The sequence below is a fragment of the Eretmochelys imbricata genome, chromosome 11, assembly GCF_965152235.1.
Source record: "Eretmochelys imbricata isolate rEreImb1 chromosome 11, rEreImb1.hap1, whole genome shotgun sequence".
NCBI lineage: Eukaryota > Metazoa > Chordata > Testudines > Cheloniidae > Eretmochelys > Eretmochelys imbricata.
The window spans coordinates 21,349,698-21,373,070 of record NC_135582.1 but is presented as its reverse complement, the minus strand read 5'-3'; the positions used below and the strand labels follow the sequence as shown (position 1 = coordinate 21,373,070).

Here is a 23,373-nt window from a genome sequence, read left to right as displayed (position 1 = left end):
AGGTGCTCCAAGAAGTGATGACCAAATAGATTGAGATACTAACTTTAGCGAAGAAGAAACATTCTTTGTTCACCCTTCTCCCACACTTTTCACTATTTTTCTTATTTCTTGCTATAACTAAGATGTCTCAGACTCAGGAAGATGTCAGAATCCAGAATAGAAGATTTGTTACATCATGATTTCCTTCACAGATTGACCTCCCCCTAATTCTTCCCGTTCAAACTAAGTCCGTTGGGCATTTTTACAATCATTTCTTTAGTGCTCATGCTTGTAGTTAACAGTGAAGTAAGGTAAGATATTTATATTTAGTCAACTAATAAATATTTATGCTGAGATTTTCAAGGTTACATAAAGAATTTGAACTTCTAATTCTCATTAAAATTAATGGGAACTGGGTGTTCAAACTTTCTAAGAATGACTTTGAAAATCTCAGGTTTAGTAACTGGAAGGTACTTTGGAAAGGGCTTGGTTAAGCCATGAAAGAAGCCCCAGGGATAAGTCTGAATGTCCTCTGATATTTCCAGAAAGAGGGGCACAAATTCCAATTCTCATACTAGGAGACAGGTCAGCCCCAGAAAACTCGGTAACACATTTTCCATTTTAACTAAATTATTGTTACTTTTGTATTTTTAAATGAATTCCTTTTTGGGAAATAAATTTTATGTTAATGGTAACTCATACTTTTAATAGCTGTAAGTGAAATACCCCAAGTTAGAATTCTAATTTAATTCACCTTCTGCAATGCAAATACATTCACTATTTTAGTGATGCTTTATTGTTGTCAGTACTTACATACCATACATAGAGCAGACAAGCGGGAAAGAATCTCCGGTTCAAAAGATTATTACAGCTTTTTAAAATTGTACCACAACAAACATTGCTAAGGGAAAAAGTAGTGAAAGCCATGTCAGATACAATTTCTAAATATTAAAAATGACCCTTAAAGATTTATATGGCATTTTGTAGAAAGACTCCTAATTCCAAACAAAAGCATCCATCAGTTGACTTGACAGTTATGAATAATAGTGTTTTACATGCCATATCTGCCAAACAAGACACACTAGGGTTAGCATAAAAAATGTTTTGAGCAACTGGAAGATATACTTATTCACTGCAGAATGAATGACATAACAATGCTTGTACAAGGCATGGTGGAATTTGATGTTATGCTCATGAATATATTAAATGGTAGTATATAAAGTGAATACCAGCTTCTATTATATATGTGGCACAAGGGTTCTGATGAGTTCAGATGAAAATTCCCCACCACCTAAACCTGCATTTTAACACCAATTCTAAGTGCCATAACATAAATCTTCTGACTGAATACAACTCAAAAGTTTAAGAAAAACAAATCATACAGTAGGAATGTGTAGGTGCTCTATGTGTGTATGTTTTATTTCCATCTGAACCAATGCTAACATGCAAAAAAATATTATTGGAGGAGTTCTAGGCAATGTTGAAAATTTTGGAATTGACTTTGAAATGTATAATAAGCACCTGTTAAACTTCAGCCCACACAATGTTTCTATTTTTTTTCAAGGTTTATTCATCAACTGAATACCTGTGGGTGACACTTGATGTTATTTTTTTACAGTTTTCTTGTAATTGGGCCAACTTGTCAACTATGCATACCAGGTGCATGCAGTTTCTAAGAAAAAAGATATCACCTGTCTCCAGGTTTTACTGTACAACAGTAGTTTTAAGTAACTTGAAAATATCCATTTCATACTGCTAATTTCCTTTTTGACCATCTAGTTCAGGACAGTTGGTCAGATTCATGCATTCAGTACTGTCCTTTCAAAATAACCTCAAACATAACAACATCTGTCTGCCATTTCCTCATCATAATTACATGTTTTATAATTTTTCCAGAAGTTCTTAAATCTCATGGTATCATTACTGGACTATTTCTTCAAAGCTCGGGATGTTTTGTCATAAGGTTTTTTAAACAGATTGATTTTTCTTTTTTTAAGCTACAGTAGGCAAGTAAGTAAACCTATAAAAATGCATATTTACCTGAACAACCTGGGTTTGTTCAATTTTACAAAAGTGAATGTTAACAATGCTTGTTCAGTGTTTGTTAAGCTCGTTCAGAACAATGTGGGCCATATTCTGCTGTCCTTCTGGGTGTTCATAGTATGCTACGCCACAAGTGCTTCCAGTGGTTTCAATGAGAGAACTCATGGAGTAACATACTACTGAAGTTATACTTAAATCTTATGAAGTATAAGAAAAACGTATTTCTGCACTGTAACAGTGGTATCACTACATAATGTACTTTAACAATTCATTTGCTCTGAATGATGTAGATTTTTCACATGAAAAACTGAGAATCCCTAACCCAGTTAGGATTTCTATTCTGGGAGTTAGAATAAAAGTTATTGTCTATTTTCACCTGTGATATGGTATTAAAAAGTAAATATATACAGCAGTAAGCCTTTAACCATTGTTGCATTTCTGTTAGCAGAAAAGCTGTTTTTTAGTTTATCTTGTGAGCTGTAATATGTCACCATAAAGAAGTGACTTGAATAGCTTTTAATGGTGTTAAAATACAGTACATCTAAAGGTGCATCTTGGTTATGGTTTAATAAGTTGTAGTCCCTTAAAATCAAAATAATGACCTTTAGCAGAGTAAATTAACTTAAATATATATGCTAACTACTTTATTAAAATTTAACATGTAATTTGTTTAGAATCTGGACGTAATTATTTGTTAACTGAAATTCATTCATTTTCTTTGCAGTGGTTGGGCCAACTAAATATATGCAAGCAGAGCTGTTGCACCCAATCCTGCATTATTTTAACCGGTAGTAAAATACCCTCCAGGCTTGACAGATTGTCAAGGCAGTTATTTACAAGAAGTTATATAGTGGTTGTATCTGTCAGCCCATACAGTATGGAATATTTTAACTGGCAGTCTTCCAAGACTGAACTTTAATCTTACCATCTCCTATTGCAGTCCCAAATCAAGATATTCCAGGGGTGATTGCACTAACATTGTTTGAAGACTACATCTACTGGACAGATGGGAAAACCAAGTCACTGAGCCGTGCCCACAAAACCTCTGGAGCAGACAGAATATCACTGATTAACTCATGGCATGCCATAACAGATATCCAGGTGTATCATTCTTATAGACAACCTGATGGTAATTATTCTATCCATGCTTTTCAGACAGCACATCAGCATATTTCACAAACATCTAATTTCTGAATTCACTGATGTTTTATTTATTTTTATTCTGGTTTGTTTTGTTTTTTTTTTGTATTAGGATTGGGCATTTTTATGCAATAATTATAAGTATTTGTAGAATGGTTTTGGTAGATTTCTTAAGTAACTAAATATCAAGTTGAAATGATTAAAGAACAGCTTATCGACTAGATCAACTGAATTATTAAAATGATATTATGTTACAAAGATGATAAAATCAGTCCAGCAAAGGAGAAATAAAGTATTAGCAAAGCTTTCAATATTATTATTACAAAACCAGGAGAGTTAACATTTTAAAGAAGTACTGGTGTCTAACAAGCCCTAGAGTTATTTAAACAATAGTTGGCCCAAAAAACCTACAGAAGGAGGACAGTATTATAACTCTCTCTCTGATCCTCTACCGTCCGTGTATTACAGTTCTAGTTAAATAAAATTTGGCAGCTGGTCTAGATTAGCAAATTAGCAGCACCATTGTAAAAGGTTAGTGCTTTCTCTCATTGTTTCAGCATTCAAATCTTCATTTTTATTAGTGAATTAATTTGCCTCATACAAAATTCTTGTGCTCCTTAATAAGACAATTTGAAAGACCGATGGCTAAAAAAGTGATTTTTTCATTGTTTTTGTTTATAAAAAAAAGCATTCCTTAAAAACTACGACATTGTAAAAATAATGTAATTTGTACCTAGTGCATTTTACTTCCCCTTTTACCATAAAAGAGATTTAAAGTATGGTGAGGTAACAGGTTTATATTACTAGAAGCTTCCCTAAAGAGAAAAGAAAGTTGCCTGTGTTGTTTTTTATTTGTTTGGGGGTTTTCCCCTGCGAATCAGCATGTCGATTGATAGGTTTTAATATTCTTTTTTCTTTTTCATTCACAGTGTCTAAACATTTGTGTATGATAAATAATGGTGGCTGCAGTCACTTGTGTCTCTTAGCTCCTGACAAAACACACACTTGTGCCTGTCCCACTAATTTTTACCTTGCTGCAGATAACAAGACCTGCTTGTCAAACTGCACAGCCAGTCAGGTAAGTCAGTTGCCATTTTACTGTATATTTGCAGCTTTACTTACAGCCAAATGTTCATACTGAAGAAAGTGGTGCACACCTGAAGGAGTTCACCAAACCACAGCACAACTTTGAAGTAACATCAACTATTCTTTGTGGAGATCAGTTATCTTAGGACATATGAAGAGAAGAATGATTTGTGTTTAAATATAAAATTTGAAAATCACATACCTGAGGTGCTATGAAAATATATTTGTGTATGAAGCTTAGAGCTTGTGTGACTCATTGTTTAACAAGAAGGAGGTAAACTACCATAATATCATGAGGGCAACATTTCAGAAAATATTTTTGTTTCCTCTGCAAAAGTTGTTTTGTATATATATATATATTTTTTTAAAAAAAAGCACAGTACATTCAGTTGTCTTCAGAAGAGTTATTGTGCCAAATTTAAAGACTAAATTCTGCCATTAAAGCGTTGAACCAAGGGATTTTAATCCTGCTTTAAGTGGGTGATTAACATCATTGTAAAATGTATGTATCAACACTATATAAGGAATTATATTGATATTAGTCTCCATAGTCTGTGTCCAAACAAAGGGAGAAATGGGTCTCTCCTAGGCTGGAGGGAATTTCACAGCTAACTATTTCACATTTGGGGACAATGTATACCTTCAGATCAGCGGCACTGCTATGGGTACCCGCATGGCCCCACAGTATGCCAACATTTTTATGGCTGATTTAGAACAACGCTTCCTCAGCTCTCGTCCCCTAAAGCCCCTACTCTACTTGCGCTATATTGATGACATCTTCATCATCTGGACCCATGGAAAAGAAGCCCTTGAGGAATTCCACCATGATTTCAACAATTTCCATCCCACCACCAACCTCAGCCTGGTCCAGTCCACACAAGAGATCCACTTCCTGGACACTACAGTGCTAATAAACAATGGTCACATAAACACCACCCTATACCGGAAACCTACTGACCGCTATTCCTACCTGCATGCCTCCAGCTTTCACCCTGACCACACCACACGATCCATCGTCTACAGCCAAGCTCTGCGATACAACCGCATTTGCTCCAACCCCTCAGACAGAGACAAACACCTACAAGATCTCTGTCAAGCTTTCTTACAACTACAATACCCACCTGCGGAAGTAAAGAAACAGATTGATAGAGCCAGAAGAGTTCCCAGAAGTTACCTACTACAGGACAGGCCTAACAAAGAAAATAACAGAACGCCACTAGCCGTCACCTTCAGCCCCCAACTAAAACCCCTCCAACGCATTATTAAGGATCTACAACCTATCCTAAAGGATGACCCAACACTCTCACAAATCTTGGGAGACAGGCCAGTCCTTGCCTACAGACAGCCCCGCAACCTGAAGCAAATACTCACCAACAACCACATACCACACAACAGAACCACTAACCCAGGAACTTATCCTTGCAACAAAGCCCGTTGCCAATTGTGCCCACATATCTATTCAGGGGACACCATCACAGGGCCTAATAACATCAGCCACACTATCAGAGGCTCGTTCACCTGCACATCCACCAATGTGATTTATGCCATCATGTGCCAGCAATGCCCCTCTGCCATGTACATTGGTCAAACTGGACAGTCTCTACGTAAAAGAATAAATGGACACAAATCAGATCTCAAGAATTATAACATTCATAAACCAGTCAGAGAACACTTCAATCTCTCTGGTCACGCAATCACAGACATGAAGGTCGCTATCTTAAAACAAAAAAACTTCAAATCCAGACTCCAGCGAGAAACTGCTGAATTGGAATTCATTTGCAAATTGGATACTATTAATTTAGGCTTAAATAGAGACTGGGAGTGGCTAAGTCATTATGCAAGGTAGCCTATTTCCTCTTGTTTTTTCCTACCCCCCCCCCCGATGTTCTGGTTTAACTTGGATTTAAACTTGGAGAGTGGCCAGTTTGGATGAGCTATTACCAGCAGGAGAGTGAGTTTGTGTGTGTATGGGGGTGGGTTTTTGGAGGGGGGTGAGGGAGTGAGAGAACCTGGATTTGTGCAGGAAATGGCCTAACTTCATTATCATGCACATTGTGTAAAGAGTTGTCACTTTGGATGGGCTATCACCAGCAGGAGAGTGAATTTGTGTGGGGGGGTGGAGGGTGAGAAAACCTGGATTTGTGCTGGAAATGGCTTTTAGATAAGCTATTACCAGCAGGACAGTGGGGTGGGAGGAGGTATTGTTTCATATTCTCTGTGTATATATAGAGTCTGCTGCAGTTTCCACGGTATGCATCTGATGAAGTGAGCTGTAGCTCACGAAAGCTCATGCTCAAATAAATTCGTTAGTCTCTAAGGTGCCACAAGTACTCCTTTTCTTTTAGCTATTTACCTGTTTCCTATGCAAATTAAGCATGGTGGAATCAAAACAATGGAAGCCTCATTTACATATAGGGAGATGGGAAGCCCACAGGAAGGGAAAAACAGCATGAAGTCATCCTGCCTTTTGAAACAAGATAATTGAACTTTGGAAGATATAAGCAATGACAGAAGCCATATTTGGCATCCATCACTAGACAGACACAAGGGACCAGAGCTCTCCCAAACTGAGAAAGATAGGTCCTTAAACCAAGGAAGAGTTTAATCTCTGGGAAATAAATATAGGAGAGAAACCTGCTTAGCCAAAGATCTGTCACCTTGAAAGAGAAGGAGAGCCAATGCCTTGTACTTCTGTGGAAGGTCCTGACTGAGGAAATGTCAGCAATAGCTTGGAAGAAGGAAGCTGGGTGAGAAGCCATCCTGAAAAAAGCCTATACCTTGATAGATTAAGCTTTAGACTTTTAGATGCATGTTTCCCTTTGATTTACTTGTAACCTTTTCCAATTTTATTCACTTTACTTTTCATCATTTAATCTATGTCCTGTTAATAAAATTTGTTTTATTTTTACTATAAACCAACTCAATGCTCTATTTTCAGGAAAAGGAAGTGTATTTAACCAAGTTAAGTTAATAAGCTATTTTGTGCTTTTGTCTCTTTAAAGGAACAAGCAAACCTTATTATTTCTCTGAACTGTCCAGGGAAAGGCTGGGCATTGCAAGCACGTGGTTTTGGGAAAATTCAGGACTGGGAGTGTGTTGGGGTCACCTGGCTGGTTGTAATTAAGGCTGATGGAAGCCAAGGTGGGGCTGTAGGGCAGTAGACAGGCTGCTAGGGTCAGAGCTGCTGAACTAGGGGTGGCTGCATAGCACACAGACACTTGGATGTGACCTGCTCACTTGTTGCTGAATGTGAGCCTTCTGGGCTGGGAGCTATAGTAGCAAAGCATTGTGAGCCACTCCGGTTACAGGGTAAGAAAGGACACAAGACCCCACTGGACTGAACCCCAAACCATGATACCCCCTAGAATGTGAAACTTCTGCCTCAGATTATATTAACTGCAAATTGAAGAAATGTTAAATCCTGGACCAGTGATAGGTAAAAGCTCTAATATCTCTCAGATGTTAAGGGCTATTAAAAGGGAAAAAAATCTAGAAATTCCATTTTTCCCATGGGATATAGCACTTGTTTCCAGCTCTAGGTATTGTCAGATAATGGACTCTAAATCACAATAATGCGATAGAGAGAGAAGCAATTTTAAATGCATTTTACATGTTTCTACAATGTATCAGTTATGATTTTTCATAACTTTCAGCATCCTTTCAGTCATCTTCCTGTATATGAAAGTTCATCAAAAGGGACATATTGTGTTTCCCAAGCTGATGTCAGACTTACTATCTTCTATGATAAAACTTTAAAAAAATTATAGATTATTCTTTACAGTCATTGAAAATGAGTGTTCTCTTACAATGGTAATATTCACTATTTGCAGGTACCATACCTGCAAGGTACCCATGAACACTGGGTACAAAGTAATGAAGCACTATGATGTGTCCAAATTACTAGAAATAGTGCTTCTGGAATGTAGTCTTCTCAGGTGTGGTATCACAGCTATTCCTTTTTTCTGACAGTATCTCTGACAATGATCTGAATAAACATAACAGCAAATGCTACAGGAAAATATTAACAAAAGTTTGGTAGCAAATTGATCTAACTACCCATTACCAGCTGCAATGTTTGAAAACACTTAACTGGATCTAAAGCAGTTTGGTCCACCTCAAAGAATAATGTGTAATTTAATTTAACTATTTTTAATGTAGGATATGACCTTTTTAGTTGTATCTATATTACATTTTTATTAAATCACTCATTTAGAAAATGAGCCAAATTCAGGGAGAGACCTGGGCTTACGTACCTGCTGGAAAATCAGTGTATAAGAGTACAGCACAGGATGGATGTTTTCTGTGTTCCTTAGAAGATTGGAGGTGAGAGGGAGGCACTGTGAAACAATATTTTGCCTATTTGGAAACACAAGTCCTTGATGATGGGATTGGCACCTTAATTCAGTTTCAAATTGGAGAGGAATATTTGGAGTTTGGTTTCAGACTTGCTCCATTGCAGAGTATACCAGCTTCATCATTTCAGTGTGTCAGGACAGTGGCACCTTCACTGTGAGGGACTTTGGTGGTGCTTCCTCCTGGGCAAGAAAGTATTCAAGCATATTTTCAGTACTGGAGACTGGCTCAGCAACTGACAAGTCACCGGCTAAGTGGGTTCCTTACTGGAAACTCAGGATCTCAGTGACACCTGATGTTTATAAAAGCCTTGGTTCTGCTCTTCTGTTGTTCTTATGTCTAAAGCATAAGGATAAGAAATGGAACTGAGAGTAGGTCTCAGTGTCATTGCAGAGGAGGAAGTAAAACATTGCCATAAGCAGATCAGAGACCTTGGTTGTGTTTTTTTCAAACCAAAGGTACCTCCAATCTTTCCAGTGACAACAATCTGTAAGATCTACCACCCTTTCTTTGGAGTTGCCACAGGTTTCTCAGTGCCAACACACTTTTACTTTCTGTATGTGCTTCCACGTTACGTTCTGTACTAGAGGGATCAAGTTGAGGGGCCCTTCCTCAGTCCTGGGAAATATAACTGCATTTCCTGATTGAATTTCACTTCTCAGGGCTTTTGGGTCAGCCTCTCTGCCATGTGGGTGGGCTTGCAGGCCTGGAATAGTTCTCCAGACAAAGGAGTTGTGGTTTCTTGTGGGGGGTCACATTCACCCTTATGCTGCATTAAGAACTTCATCTCCAGGGTCTCTCAGGCTTCCTGGGTACTTTTACATAGAATCCTTTCATTGTCCTCCATCCTTTATGGATAACCTGGCCATATCAGCAGGAACATTTCACAACTTCTTGGGTATCAGGAGACCATAAAAGTCCAGCTGAGAAGCCTGCTCCTTTAATTCACTTTCTGTTGCAGAGCCTCTCTCCTCATTCTTCACTCATGGTGAATCCGCTTCCCCACCTATGGAATCTGGAGGCACTCCAGCGTAGTTGCTAGGGACTCAAGGACTAAGGTCTGCCTTTCAACAAAGGCCACCAGATTTTCTTCCTCCAGCAGTGGAACAAGTTGGCATTTCAATTTATCCAGACAATTTTGTTTTATAACATTATTTTTATTCATTTTTCTGCAGAAGCATCATATAATATTTTTTCCTCGTCCGCTGGATCGGGTATGTGTCAGTGTAGTCGTTTCAATCACCCAGATCAAGCACTTCAGTGCCTCCCCTCCAGGATTTCTCTGCCCCTTCTCAAAAATGGTAGAGTTGTCCCACAAACACCAGGCCAAATCTAAGTTTTGTTCACATGTGAGGCAACAGAGGGTGAATTATGTCCTGTCAGTTCACAGCCAGCTGACTCTCATGCTGCCAGGGTATGGAGCTCAGAGTTGGACCAGCATACCCAGTTCACACCCTGCCCTGAGGAGCAACCATGCCAGTGCAAAAAAGCCCTATCAGGAGCTTCTGAGCCTTTTGGGGAAAGAGTCTAAGGACAAGGAAGATGCTATCCAGACAGCTCAGTGGGTAATTCCCACAATACACCCAGGCTGGATGGGGAAAATCCCCCCCCCACCACACAAAAGGATCAAAAAGTCCTCCTCTCCCAGATACTGGAATGGGTCCTCATCTCTGAGGAAGGAAGACATGCTGCTATACAGTTCCCCAGTTCCCCTTCCACACACGATGATTTGAGATTTTTATGATGCTCTTGGGTAAGTCTTGCAAATCCCAGAGACTTCAGGTCCCAAAATGTCAAAAGAAAGCATCATCTTTTCAAGGCAGCAGTTAGTATCGTTAATGAACGTGTGGGGTTAAAATCAGAGGTTAAACCCCTTCTCTGCTTTCCCCCTCTTGGAGGGAGTGTTTCCTGGAGTTTTCTCTGCACAGAAGCTCTCACAGTGCTCTGTATCAAGCTCACAGCCCCTCCCACACCTTCTGCATGTCTGGGCATTCGGAGAAGTCTGCCCCTGCTGTGAAGCTCTTACTCAGGGTGCAAAATAATTGGAATTGTGTCTGTCTGGCTTGCACCCAAGTATCTCCCTTTGCAATGAAAGGGATTTCAGATTAGGTAACAGTGGAATAGGATCTGTACCATCTGATCATCAACCGTAAACCCTTGCTCTGCCAAGGAAAGGGGCTCAGAATCTGAAAGGTAGGAAGGGTTTTTTCTCTCTTCATCCCTCCCCTGCTCCACAGGCAGGCTTCACATAAAGCAAAAGGAGCACTTCAGGATCTCTGAGATCAGAAATGAAACACATGAGGATTCCATTCCCTGTGAAGCTACACCATCATGAGATTACAGAGAGAAAAGTGAGAAATTCCTTCCCATGCTCAGTATGACTCCTGAATTACTGAGGAAAGCACATAGAGGTACTAGGTTGCTCCTACAGTACGTACATGGGTGCTAGCTGGCCCAGGGGAGTGGGCAGGCAACCTTGCAGGATCCCACAGACATCTAGTAAGCTGAGATAGTAAATTGTCTCAACTCTCACTATAAAAGCCAGCATAGCAATGTGTTAGTCATTACCAACACCAAGGGTGTCCAAGAAGGGACTATAACCCTGGAGGACAAAATCTGGAACAAAGACTTACATGGAAAGCTACATAAACTTTCCTCCAAGTCAACAAAAGTATCAGCATGACCAAGACAAAATCAGTGTGTGTGTATGTTTGCTCACAATTCCAATACAAGACGCTTTCTTCTGCTCTGTGTCTGCAGCCATATCATGCTGAACGCACCAGAACTTGTCTGCTGTGGGAAGTTAAGCAGGGTTGGGATCCTGGTTAGTATTTGACTGGAAGACCACCTGGAAATGTTGGATGCTCCTCCATACCCAGAGTTTTAAGAAAGGTCTGGTAATCACAGGACTTGCTCATGTTGCAAGTTAAGCACATATTCCCATGCACAGACAACATGCCAATTAGTACCCTGCTCAGAGAAACACATTCATTTATAACTGGGCAACTGCTGAAAGGAATTCATGCTCACCATTTGATCAAACATCAAGAACTTTCTGAACCCAATACAGAGAATGGTTGTCCCCCAGAATCAAAACAGACATAGCTCTGGTCATATTTTGCCACTATGGGAAAGATTTGCAAAGATCCAGAACTTCATTGTATTATTCATTTCCTAGCAGTTGTCATCTGTAGCTAATTATCTCCAATTGCTACGATTGCTGGTGCCAGGTATTGCCTTCATTGCCTGAGTGGGCTTCTCAAAATGCAGTGCAGAAATTCCTTCTGAGGTCATGGAACTATACTCCTGATGCAATGCAAAATTAGGTGTCATTCCCAGATCACATCCAAATGCTCCTTTGTGGACAGCTAAGTACTAGCAAAATGCTGATAGCCAACGCAGAACCAAACCTCAGCAGAAGGTGCAAAAAACTACAAAGGGGGTAATTATGGTGCTCACAGGGAAGTCTCCTCCTACCTCCTGTTATAGATTTATTTAGGCATCAGGCATGAGTTTTTATATCCATTCCAAAATTCAGGGTCATACCAGAGGTTAAAACTTTTAAACAGCAGTGGAAACAATATACTGGGTAGAGAAGAATCTTCTGCCTTTCAAGAGAGTTCACATAAAAGTACAGAAAAGAGGGAAAGGAATGTCTTCTCCTGGCCCAGAGGGCACTTTGGACTTGACAGATAACCAAGTATTCCACATTGCACCTCCAGAAAACAACATACCTTTTGAATCAGGAACTCCTTCATCTTGAACATCTGTGGTTTACAGTACGGGCATTGGAAGAGAAGTGTAATTCAGCTGGAATTTTCCATTAGCCTTGGTACATTTTTGTAACCAGACAGAACCCAACCAGGAAATCTCATTCATTGATTTGGTCAAGTAATGTTTCCAGTGCAAACGGAAATCTTTCTGTGGCAAGGATTGCCTCTTTGTACAGTGCTCAGAGCAATGGGGCCCTGACTGCTAGATGCGACTGCAATAACAAATATAATAATCAGAAAGTGGTATCAGCTACATTAGAGTTTCTCCAGAATGGCTGATTGGAATCCGACAACTAAGCACCATCAAAATGTAGGTAACAGCCCTAGTGCCATAGGTACACTGGATTCTCCATCTGAGTATAATCACATATCAAGATTAATCAGAATAATAGATCATATAAAACTGTGGCTGAACTTTCTAGTAGCCCATATCTCAGAAAGACCGATTTTAGAATTAGTTTATCTATGTGAGAACTAAGCTGTTACTGGTGTGAGAAAGAGGTTATTCTCATGGCTGCAGAAATCTTTCTGTTCAAGATAAGGTTACTCTTTTCAAAATTTCCACAAAAGAACAAGATTTTCTCTCTGGTGTCGCCAACAATCTTGGGGAAATCTCAGGAAGTCTCAGTATCAATATGTCTATACCACCTATTAGAACTGAAACAGTGAACTGAGCTCAGTGAAAATATGCTTGGCAGCATTCTCGGCACATCATCTATCTGTAGAGGGTCAATCTATCATTTCAAACCTATTGATCATAAAGGTTCTAACATGCCTAATAAGAGTTTTTCCATCTATCAAGGAACTGATTCTTCCTTTGGATCTCATCCTGATTCTTTCAATGCTCATGGGCCCTCCCTTCAAACTCATGGTTATCTATTCTCTGCTGCACTTGTCTCTGAAAACTTCTGAATTGGTAGTGAGAACCTCAGCAAGCAGGGTAGAAGAGAGATCCCTCCCCTCAGGGGGAGGGATAGCTCAGTGGTTTGAGCATTGGCCTGCTAAACCCAGGGTTGTGAGTTCAATCCTTGAGGGGGCCATTTGGGATCTGGGGCAAAAATTGGGGATTGGTCCTGCTTTGAGGAGGGGGTTGGACTAGATGACCTCCTGAGGTCCCTTCCAACCCTGATAGTCTATGAGATTCAAGCTCTGATGGCTGATCCTGTCTATACTGTTTTTTTCCCGGACATCATATCCTTAAGAACACACCCAAAGGTCTGACCAAAGGTGGTTAGAGAATTCCATCTAAATGAACACATGACTCACCTGTATTCTTCCCTAAGTCTCATGCTTCTGTGACAGAGGCAGTTCTTCAAGGACTTTCAACCCTGTTCTAAAGTAGATGATGGTGATCTATCCAAGTGACCTCTTTCTCCAGTGTTTGTGTCCAAGTTCAGGTAGAGTGAACTGCAATAGTCCAACCTAGGAATGTTGAAAGTATAGATTACAATGGCTAGGTCCTCAAATAAGAGGGAACAGGCAAAGCTGTATTGCCAAGCAAAGAGAAAAAAGGGAATTTTTTGCCAATAGATGATCTTTATGTCAAGTGTGAGACGTAATGGGATGAGGAGATTTTCATCCCAAGGTTTTTTAATGGTTTAAATTTAATTTTCCCAGGCCACTGATGACCAAAAGTTAAAATTGGTTGATGGTTTAAGCAAAATGAGTGAGTGACTCTAGATTTGTGGATTTTTTTCTTTTATGAGGAAATAGCCATTATCATCTCTATTTTCCACATTTCCAGGTGGAATTATTGCAATTAACTCTACCTGAGCTTGGCCATAAACATTGGAGAAAGATTGGAGCTGGTGGTATGGCTTGCAGCTGCACACCTTATGCTAGAGGCCAACGTGGGTATACTTCATCATCCACTTTAGAATAGAACTTGAAAGTCCTTTTCTACAAGGCCGCTTAAGTGTTTGGGACCTGGCTACTTCACAGGACCAACCTTATCTTCAGCAATTCCCAGCTATCCTCCACAATAATAATTCAGTATTTATACCTCAGTTCTAACTGCAGATCACAAAGCATAATTGACAGCAATATCATGCCTGTGGAAGTCCCTGGAAGAAAAAATTAGACTGAGCTCTGATTTAATGGTATTCAGATTAAGGTGAAAAACAAACCTTTTAAGAAAACTTCCTTAAGGATCAATGCTCTTTGAACAAAACAAACAGAAAATGTATACTCAGTCACACTCCTCTCCCCTGATGGAATTTACAAAGTAAAACATGTTCTGTTTCTGGGCTTTTGTACTCCTTACTTTTGTGCAGCACGTAAATAACCAGGGATAAGCATAGATATAGAAAAACTAAAATAGATTACCAGTATTCTTAAACTACCTAGACTTTACCACTTGATGTTATTGGCAAAAAGAATTGGTGGTTTCAGATTAACTCCTAGAAGCATTCTTCTCTCAGCGATAGTGAAGGAACAGCAGAGCTTCTAATTGAGATTTGGGGCAATATTGGGCCTTATGAAGGAGCTTACTTAACAGATTTTTTGCCTTTCGAGGAATCAGGAGAATTAGGTTGTTGTTCCATTGATTTGATTCAACTTACATAAAAGTGATTGTATAAAAACAAAACTGTATATTCAGTTGAATTATTAAGCAACTTCAAAATACCTGCTGTTACACAGATTCATTCTGAAAGAATGTTGTTAAATATCTGCTTCAAGAGACCCAATAACAGTTCTTTAAGGAATGTAAATTTCTATTTTGAATTAAAATTGAAGGACCAAATCCTGAGCTGTTGTAAAATGGGATAGCTTTACTATCATTGAAGCTACACTGATTTACACCAGCTGAAGATCTAGGCCAACGCTCCTCAAACAGTATCTTGTACAAAATCAACTGTAGATGCACATTAGGGAAACATTAGGTGTAAGTTTTGAGCTATGAGTCTAATTTCTCATAAATTATTTTGTTTGCATGAAAAATATTCATATTTTAAGACTTTTTCCCTCCATTTCTTACTACAGTTCCGTTGCAAAACTGATAAATGTATTCCATTCTGGTGGAAATGTGACACTGTAGATGACTGTGGGGATGGATCAGATGAACCTGAAGAATGTCGTAAGTACATTCTGAATTCTAAATCCAACTTCTTTTTCCATGATGTTCTTGTATAAGATACTGTAATGCAAAAGTTAGAAAGTTAAATAAGATGATCACTGCTAAGTGTCATTTGAAAATCCTTAACAAACTGCAAGAATTTATAATACATATTTTCAAATCTTAAATTGCTCCAAAATCATAGTTTAACTTTTTCTTAGTTTCTTGAAAAACTGTGTTCAAGTTGGATTTTTAAAGCCGAATAGTGACATTTGTTCAACTTTTCTCTAAGTGACTCTTGCTACAATTCTGGATACATTTCACACAGAGTTTCCTGTTTTAACAAATAATGCAAAAGGATGTTTTGGGGATTAGAATTTACAATTCAGGTACAAATGATTCTGTGAGATGCATTATTTCTAATCATCTTATGTAACTGTGGCACACTGTGCTGGTAGTAGTGCAGAATCAGCAGATTTCTTCTTGATAGTCTCTCATACTTCATACAGTAGCCACTGTAATATTCCCCCTGTCAAATTTTAGATAGCTTAAAGTCAATCATGATGAAGTTCTCAGCATCCCAGAGAAAAGCTGTCATGGCTTTTCCATGACAGCGGAATGCAAGTTGTCTTAGGTATTGGAAAACGCTGTTTCTCCTGCATTGGTTTACTATATTTTAATGTCTAGAGGATGATGCTACCTTTCATCCTCAATCACTAACCACTTATGTGATTTACTGTATCTCCAAAAATCAAAAGATCATGAGTGCATTGTACCTGTGGTGCCAACTCTCCAGGATTGTCCTGGAGTCTCCAAGAATTAAAGATAAATGTTTAATTAAAGATTATGTCAAGTGATGAATCCTCCAGGAATACATCCTACCCAAACTGGCAACCCTAATTGTACCTTGAAATTTGTACTCACAACGAAAAATGTTCACCCCGCTGCATTTCTCTTTAATTCTAATTCACAGTCATTTCATTTTAATCTTGTGCACTAAAATTTGTAATCCACATCTTAACAAAGAAATATGTTGAATCAGAATAACAACAAGCAATTCTCATATGCTTCTAAATCTTTTGTTATGATACCTTTTTCATTGTCACAAGTTCAACAATAGAAAAATACTTGATCTTTTCACTTTTGAGAAAAAGAAAAGGAGGACTTGTGGCACCTTAGAGACTAACAAATTTATTTGAGCGTAAGCTTTCGTGAGCTACAGCATCCGATGAAGTGAGCTGTAGCTCACGAAAGCTTATGCTCAAATAAATTTATTAGTCTCTAAGGTGCCACAAGTACTCCTTTTCTTTTTGCGGATACAGACTAACACGGCTGCTACTCTGAAACCTGTCACTTTTTATAAGTTACTTTACTTCATTTCTCTACCTAGAACTCTGCTCCTTACCAACTTGTCTGTTTACCACATGGACATTGTAGTAAATCACATGCAATAGTTTCATCCTCAGTAACATGTAAAACTTTACAATTTAAGCTTTACAATGTGCAAAGTGTGAACAAAACTAGAGGAGTTTCAGTACCCTTAATTTAAGTGCAAAGGTTTCAAAAAATATTGTATTATACCCTGTTCCATTTACACTAATTGTTTATATAATACCAGATTGATTTTTAGTTTACTCTTGTGAAGTGTATCATTAAAATATAATCTTAAATATTAATTAATCTTAAATTTCAGAAACTATTTTAAAAAAATCATTTCACTGAATACAGTTTGTTCATTAATTAAAATCCCCAAAAAGAAACATCTCAGGTAAAAGGTATCAAGGGGAAAAAGGAAAATAAAAATAAGTTAGTACATAAAATTTTAAACATACAAAAGAATAATGACATAGCAAAATAAAAAATACTGTACTCCTCTCTCCACATGAGGTAACTATATATAACATACTAGACAAAAGACACTATTTTATAGTGATATTAGGAAAAAAGAAGAGATTTTGGGGTGGAAATACTAATACTATACCTGAAATTCTTAAAGCCAAAAAATTCTGTAAATGAACATTAAATGAACATTAAGATATATAAGACTATCCATTTAAACAATCCCATAATATTGTCACCCCAAAAAGAGGACTAATTTCCTCTTATTTGTTTAGTACCTCAAGCTAATAATAATAATAATAAAATAATATAAAGCCATCAGAGTGAGTGATCATTTTGGGAAAATAATTGAGACTAAGGACCCTGGGTTATACTTGTGGTTCTGCCAGTTACTGTCAGGGAAGCCATTTAAATAGTCTGTAACTATTTCCCCAGCTGTGAAATGGGAATCAATAAATATTGTTATATCATGGGTTTAGGAGGTTTTAATCATTTATGCCAAAGCCCACTGAAGTCAATGGGAGTCTTTCCCTTGTATTCAATGGGTTTCAGATAAAGGCCCGGATGTTTGTAAAGTGTTTTGAAATTCTTTGTTGAAAGGTGCTATAGAAGGGATAAGTATTCGTCACTTGCCCCAGCTGCCAATGTGCATCTCCTTGGTCATCAGGCTTCTTCTCTTTGTCTCCTGCTACTCCTCTTTGCAATGTATTTTAAGAGGATAGGCCATAACTCTGTGTGCCACATATGATCAAGACCAAGAGTGAGGCTCCAGAAACTTTTTACCCCTTATCACCTCTCTTTATAGCTTGAAGCATTTTGTGTTGTCTACAGAAAATAGAGAGAAAATGGAAGTAAAGTAAAATAAATGGTTTGCATAACATACCTCATCTCAATACTTTGCAAAACTCAGTGAGGTAGGCTTCCCTTAACTGTGGGGACATCTACATTTCAAGCTGAAAATGTAATTCCCAGCTCAAGGATGACATACCTATGCTACCTCTGAATGAGCTAGCAGGCTAAAAATTGAAATGTAGTCACTGTGGTAGTAGTGGCAGGAAGGGCTACCCACCCAAGTATGTACCTAGCATCTTGAATGGGTACGTGCTTGAGCGGCTATGCTATATTGTTGCTACGCTATAATTTTTAGTGTGCTCAGTCAGAGCTAACACACTTACGTCTCCTTAAATTGGAAATTACAAGTTCACATTGAGAGGAAAGATGATTGTGGTACCTCAGTAACTCAGGTTACTCAGTGAACAGTCTCTCAAGGACATGACTGTGAGGTTCCTTTCCTCCTTTTTTGCACTTAATATGAAGGCTTCCTGCCTGTCACTCCCAATAGTCTGGTCTCTGTGGCAGCAAACACAGCTATTATATGTGAGATAGAGATGGCCTTGAATTTTCTGAGGACTAATATGCCTTTGAAATCTTCAAAATAAAATAGTTTAGATCATGAACATTTCTATCATTTGGGTGTCCACTTTACACATAAACAGGAGAAGACAATTCCTGTTTTCCTGGGATGCCATGCTGGTTTTTGTTGAATAGGATTCCCCAGGACATTCTTGGGAGGCATATGTCTAACAGCACAGTAAGTCTCAGTTGTAGACAATCTGAGCAACTGCTGGAGTATTATCACAACTCAGAGTTCTGGATCTTGGTCGTTGGAATCTGATAGATTCCAAAAGATTTGTAGACAGGTGATGGAAATGATAGCCCTGAAAGAATCTGTATAAAGAACAGAATAGGCATCAACTGTCAGGACAGCTGCCTTTATCAGAAAACAACCAGTCTGAGTTTGGTGTTCTTGAATAGTGTCTACTTGTTGCAGATACGATACATGGCACAAACACTTCATACTCTCTGTGGCACATTTTGGGCTGAATGTTTATTCCTTGTTGGCCAGAAGGTCTGAACTTTGGCTTACCTTTGGGGGGGAAAAAGCTTGAAGAGAAAATGACTCATCAGCAGGGTCTTTACCATTCCATATTTTATGCAAATTATGATGATAACTGACTCATTTCTGATTTGAATAAAATCTTAATTTGATTTAGAACTGTTTGATTATACACTTCACAGAGAGAAGTGCAGGTCATTCCATTGTGGAACACAATATCCATGTTTTTGATCAGCTTGGAAATCTCCATGTTGGGAGAACTGGAGTATTGCCTTGTCACCTGTGGAGTGTCTCATCCATATGTTAAAAAGTAGATCAATTTTTCTGACTCTCACATTATTGAGGATCAATTTGTGGATGTAAGGATTCAGTCTTAAAGCCTTCCAACACTGACAAAACACTAATATGTAAATTCTTAATGGGACTATTCAGTTTGCACCGATTGCATACCCTCATCTTGTATGGTAACACCCATTGTTTCATGTTCTCTATGTATATAAATTTCCCCACTGTATTTTCCACTGAATGCATCTGATGAAGTGAGCTGTAGCTCACGAAAGCTTACGCTCAAATAAATTTGTTAGTCTCTAAGTTGCCACAAGTACTCCTTTTCATTTTATTTCTATATCAGAGTGTAAGAATGGGCATATTTTACCTACTTTAGCTGGGATAGTAACATTGGTTTTTCTTGCACAAGTCTTATCTCATTTCTGTTCTGGGCTAAGAGTTGAGAAAGCACTTGCAGTTAAGGAAATTATTCTGCAATAAATTCACGGTAAGATTTGTTACAAGTATTTCTTGGGTTTGTTACAAATCTTTCTTGACCAATCTCTAGTTGGTCATATTTTCCTTCACCAGATTATATATTTATGTACCATTTCTTGGGCTTTGGTCAAACCCAGAACTCAAGGAATCTCAGATTTATATAATAATCCCTTCAATAGTAATAACTCCAGATTCTCTCATTGTCTAGAGAGGACAGGCATTAATCCTTTTAGCAAGATGTTTTGTCACAGCCATTTGGCAACTTGTCAGCACAGATGGTTTATCTACTGCATATACATTCATAGCTTCAGACAAATCTTGGTCTCCCAGGTGAATCCCTGTTATAATTTAACCAGCTCTCTGAGGATTCCTCCAGCAACAGGGAATCCCCAGGCAGCTGATAGCTTGTATAACCTATTCTGTTTAGGAATCAGAGTTAGGGATACATGTTTAGTACACTTCAGTACTTTTTAACTTTTACTGAAAAAGAAAACAACTGACAGAGGCACTATAGACTGTTGTAACCTCCTCAATAGGAAGTTTCTGTCTCTTTCCACATCAAAATCAAACTTTCCCTTTCAAAGGTTTGCACAGGGACTTCCACATCTGCATCTCTGCTGTTTCTTATCTCAACCTGGCACCCTTACAAAGTTGTCTTTCACCAATTTACTTTCTTCTTCATCTTGTTTCCATATCAACTTCCCTTCTGCCTTCTGGAATCCCTTCCAAAATCATTGCTCTTGGTCTCCACCCTTTCTTTATTCAAATCCCCATTGAAAGCTGACTTCTTCCCTAAGGCACATAAATGCTAATCACATCAGCCACAATATCAGAGGCTCGTTCACCTGCACATCTACCAATGTGATATATGCCATCATGTGCCAGCAATGCCCCTCTGCCATGTACATTGGTCAAACTGGACAGTCTCTACGTAAAAGAATAAATGGACACAAATCAGACGTCAAGAATTATAACATTCAAAAACCAGTTGGAGAACATTTCAATCTCTCTGGACACTCGATTACAGACCTAAAAGTGGCAATACTTCAACAAAAAAAATTCAAAAAACAGACTCCAAAGAGAGACTGCTGAATTGGAATTAATTTGCAAACTGGATACAATTAACTTAGGCTTGAATAGAGACTGGGAGTGGATGGGTCATTACACAAAGTAAAACTATTTTCCCATGTTTATTTCCCCCTCCACCTCCCGCACTGTTCCTCAGACGTTCTTGTCAACTGCTGGAAATGGCCCACCTTGATTATCACTACAAAAGGTTCCCCCCCACCATTCCCCGGCTTTCCTGCTGGTAATAGCTCACCTTACCTGATCACTCTGGTTACAGTGTGTATGGTAACACCCATTGTTTCATGTTCTCTATGTACATAAATCTCCCCACTGTATTTTCCACTGAATGCATCCGATGAACTGAGCAGTAATTCACGAAAGCTTATGCTCAAATAAATTTTTTAGTCTCTAAGGTGCCACAAGTACTCCTTTTCTTTTTACAAATAGAAACGATAATCATCCACTTAAGATAGCATCATCCTCTTGGTGTCCCAGTGGGTCCTTGTGTTTTCTGTTCAGATTAAAAAATCCACAGAGCTGGGACTGTGTATTCCTTTCTGTTTTGTACATCGCTTAGCACACTGATGCTTACAAATAAATAGTAATAGACATGGTTGCAAGATTAGATAATTACTTTACTTTTGCATGCTGTATCATTACTGAGAAATAATTGTGCAGTCATCATGTAAATGAGACCCTCCTCAGCCTTGGTACTACGATCTTATAATTGAAAAATGTGTGTTCAGTTATGGTTTAGTAACTACAGAATACTCTGGTTGAGTCTGTATATCCTAATTTAATAACTTATAAATATATTCAATTAGTCCATTGAAGAGTAATAATATAATTGGCACATTACCATCCCTGGGATAGAGCTGGTAATTTTTCTGTACTTAATGAGATTTTTTTAACCTCTGTTATAGGTTAAAGATATATATTTTTAATATAAAGAAATAGATATAAAAACATCAAAATGATTTCATGACAACATTTTCTCATTGTGGGCCAATCCAAATGCCATTGAAATCAATGGGAGTCTTTGCACTAACTTCAGTGGGGCTTGAATCATTCCATATATTTGATCAGTTTATTCAGACAGGAAAAATCCATGAAACTTCTGTCTGACATGTACACGTACACACTGGGGTTCATACATAGTTTAAAGTAATTCAATTTACATTTTGAATAGCAGAAAAGCGTTGTTTATAAGTTTTATAAACTCTGTATGCAACTGTGCAAGATTTGGTTTTTGTTTTGTTTTTTCAGCTGAATTTAAATGTCAACCAGGACGTTTTCAGTGTGGAACTGGACTTTGTGCTCTGCCAGCCTTTATCTGTGATGGAGAAAATGATTGTGGGGACAATTCTGATGAACTCAACTGTGGTAAGTGATTATGTGTAGCACCGAATTCAAAAACTGACTAAGATCTTTAGCTAAGATGATTTAAATTCTCATGAGAAACTCATCTGGAATTTTTTTTTAACCTATCTTCCAGACACACATGTCTGCCTGTCAGGTCAGTTCAAGTGTACAAAGAATCAGAAATGTATTCCAATAAATCTAAGGTGCAATGGACAGGATGACTGTGGTGATGAAGAAGATGAAAGAGACTGTCGTAAGTTATCTTTAGAGAGTTTTGTATTGCACACTGATGGATAGTTTTCAACATAGAGTTTAAAAGATATATGTAAAATCACTGTATGCCCAATGAAAATCAGTTAATCTTTTGGACTATTTGACATACAGTACTTGAGATATTCTGTGTACAGAAATCAAATACTTCTGCCATTGACTTCATTTTTTTGTAACTATGACACTGAGAAAAAAGAGAGAATTCATTTTTAGAAAATTATATGGGTCTCTTATTTGAGTTAAACTGTATATATTACTCTGACCACTCCCACCACCATCTCTTGTCTCCTCCTTGGTCTTTTAGCATTCCTCATGTGACTTTCTGCCAGAGCCTGAAGGCAGCACATTTTAGTGGGAGAGGATACCTTTGTTCCTGCTCCTTAACTGAGAGAGGGTATAGGTTCTCGAACTCTTTATCCTACAGCACTTATGGAGGTTATGGACTTCTCTTTTACGGGAGGTCTCTGCAAATTTACCCATATGACATTAATTTTAATAAAAAAATCAAAACAGAGAAAATGGAATTAAAAGAATTCATTTAAGCTAAAATACCTACATTGAGATTTCTCATAAGATAAACTAGATAAGGTATTTTCAGCTTAGTTACAGAGCGGGAAACATTGAAGAGTTTACATCTTGTAAATATAATCTCTGATGTTTCCGGTCTGCCTATCAGCACCATACTGCCATCTAGAGAGACAGATGACTCCGTCACTCACTCAGCCTGTTATTCAAGCCCCCAC

The 23,373-nt window shown here is 38.2% G+C and overlaps 1 protein-coding gene across 1 annotated transcript in view; it reads left to right on the top strand.

The window, feature by feature from the left end:
• The window catches only part of LRP1B (LDL receptor related protein 1B), a 1,054,628-nt gene that overhangs the window by 866,467 nt on the left and 164,788 nt on the right, over positions 1-23,373 (top strand). The window contains exons 61-65 of the mRNA XM_077830376.1: positions 2,963-3,151; positions 4,092-4,240; positions 15,357-15,450; positions 22,265-22,381; positions 22,494-22,613. Coding sequence (XP_077686502.1) covers positions 2,963-3,151; positions 4,092-4,240; positions 15,357-15,450; positions 22,265-22,381; positions 22,494-22,613 — 669 coding nt within the window. The remainder of the gene's footprint in view (positions 1-2,962; positions 3,152-4,091; positions 4,241-15,356; positions 15,451-22,264; positions 22,382-22,493; positions 22,614-23,373) is intronic.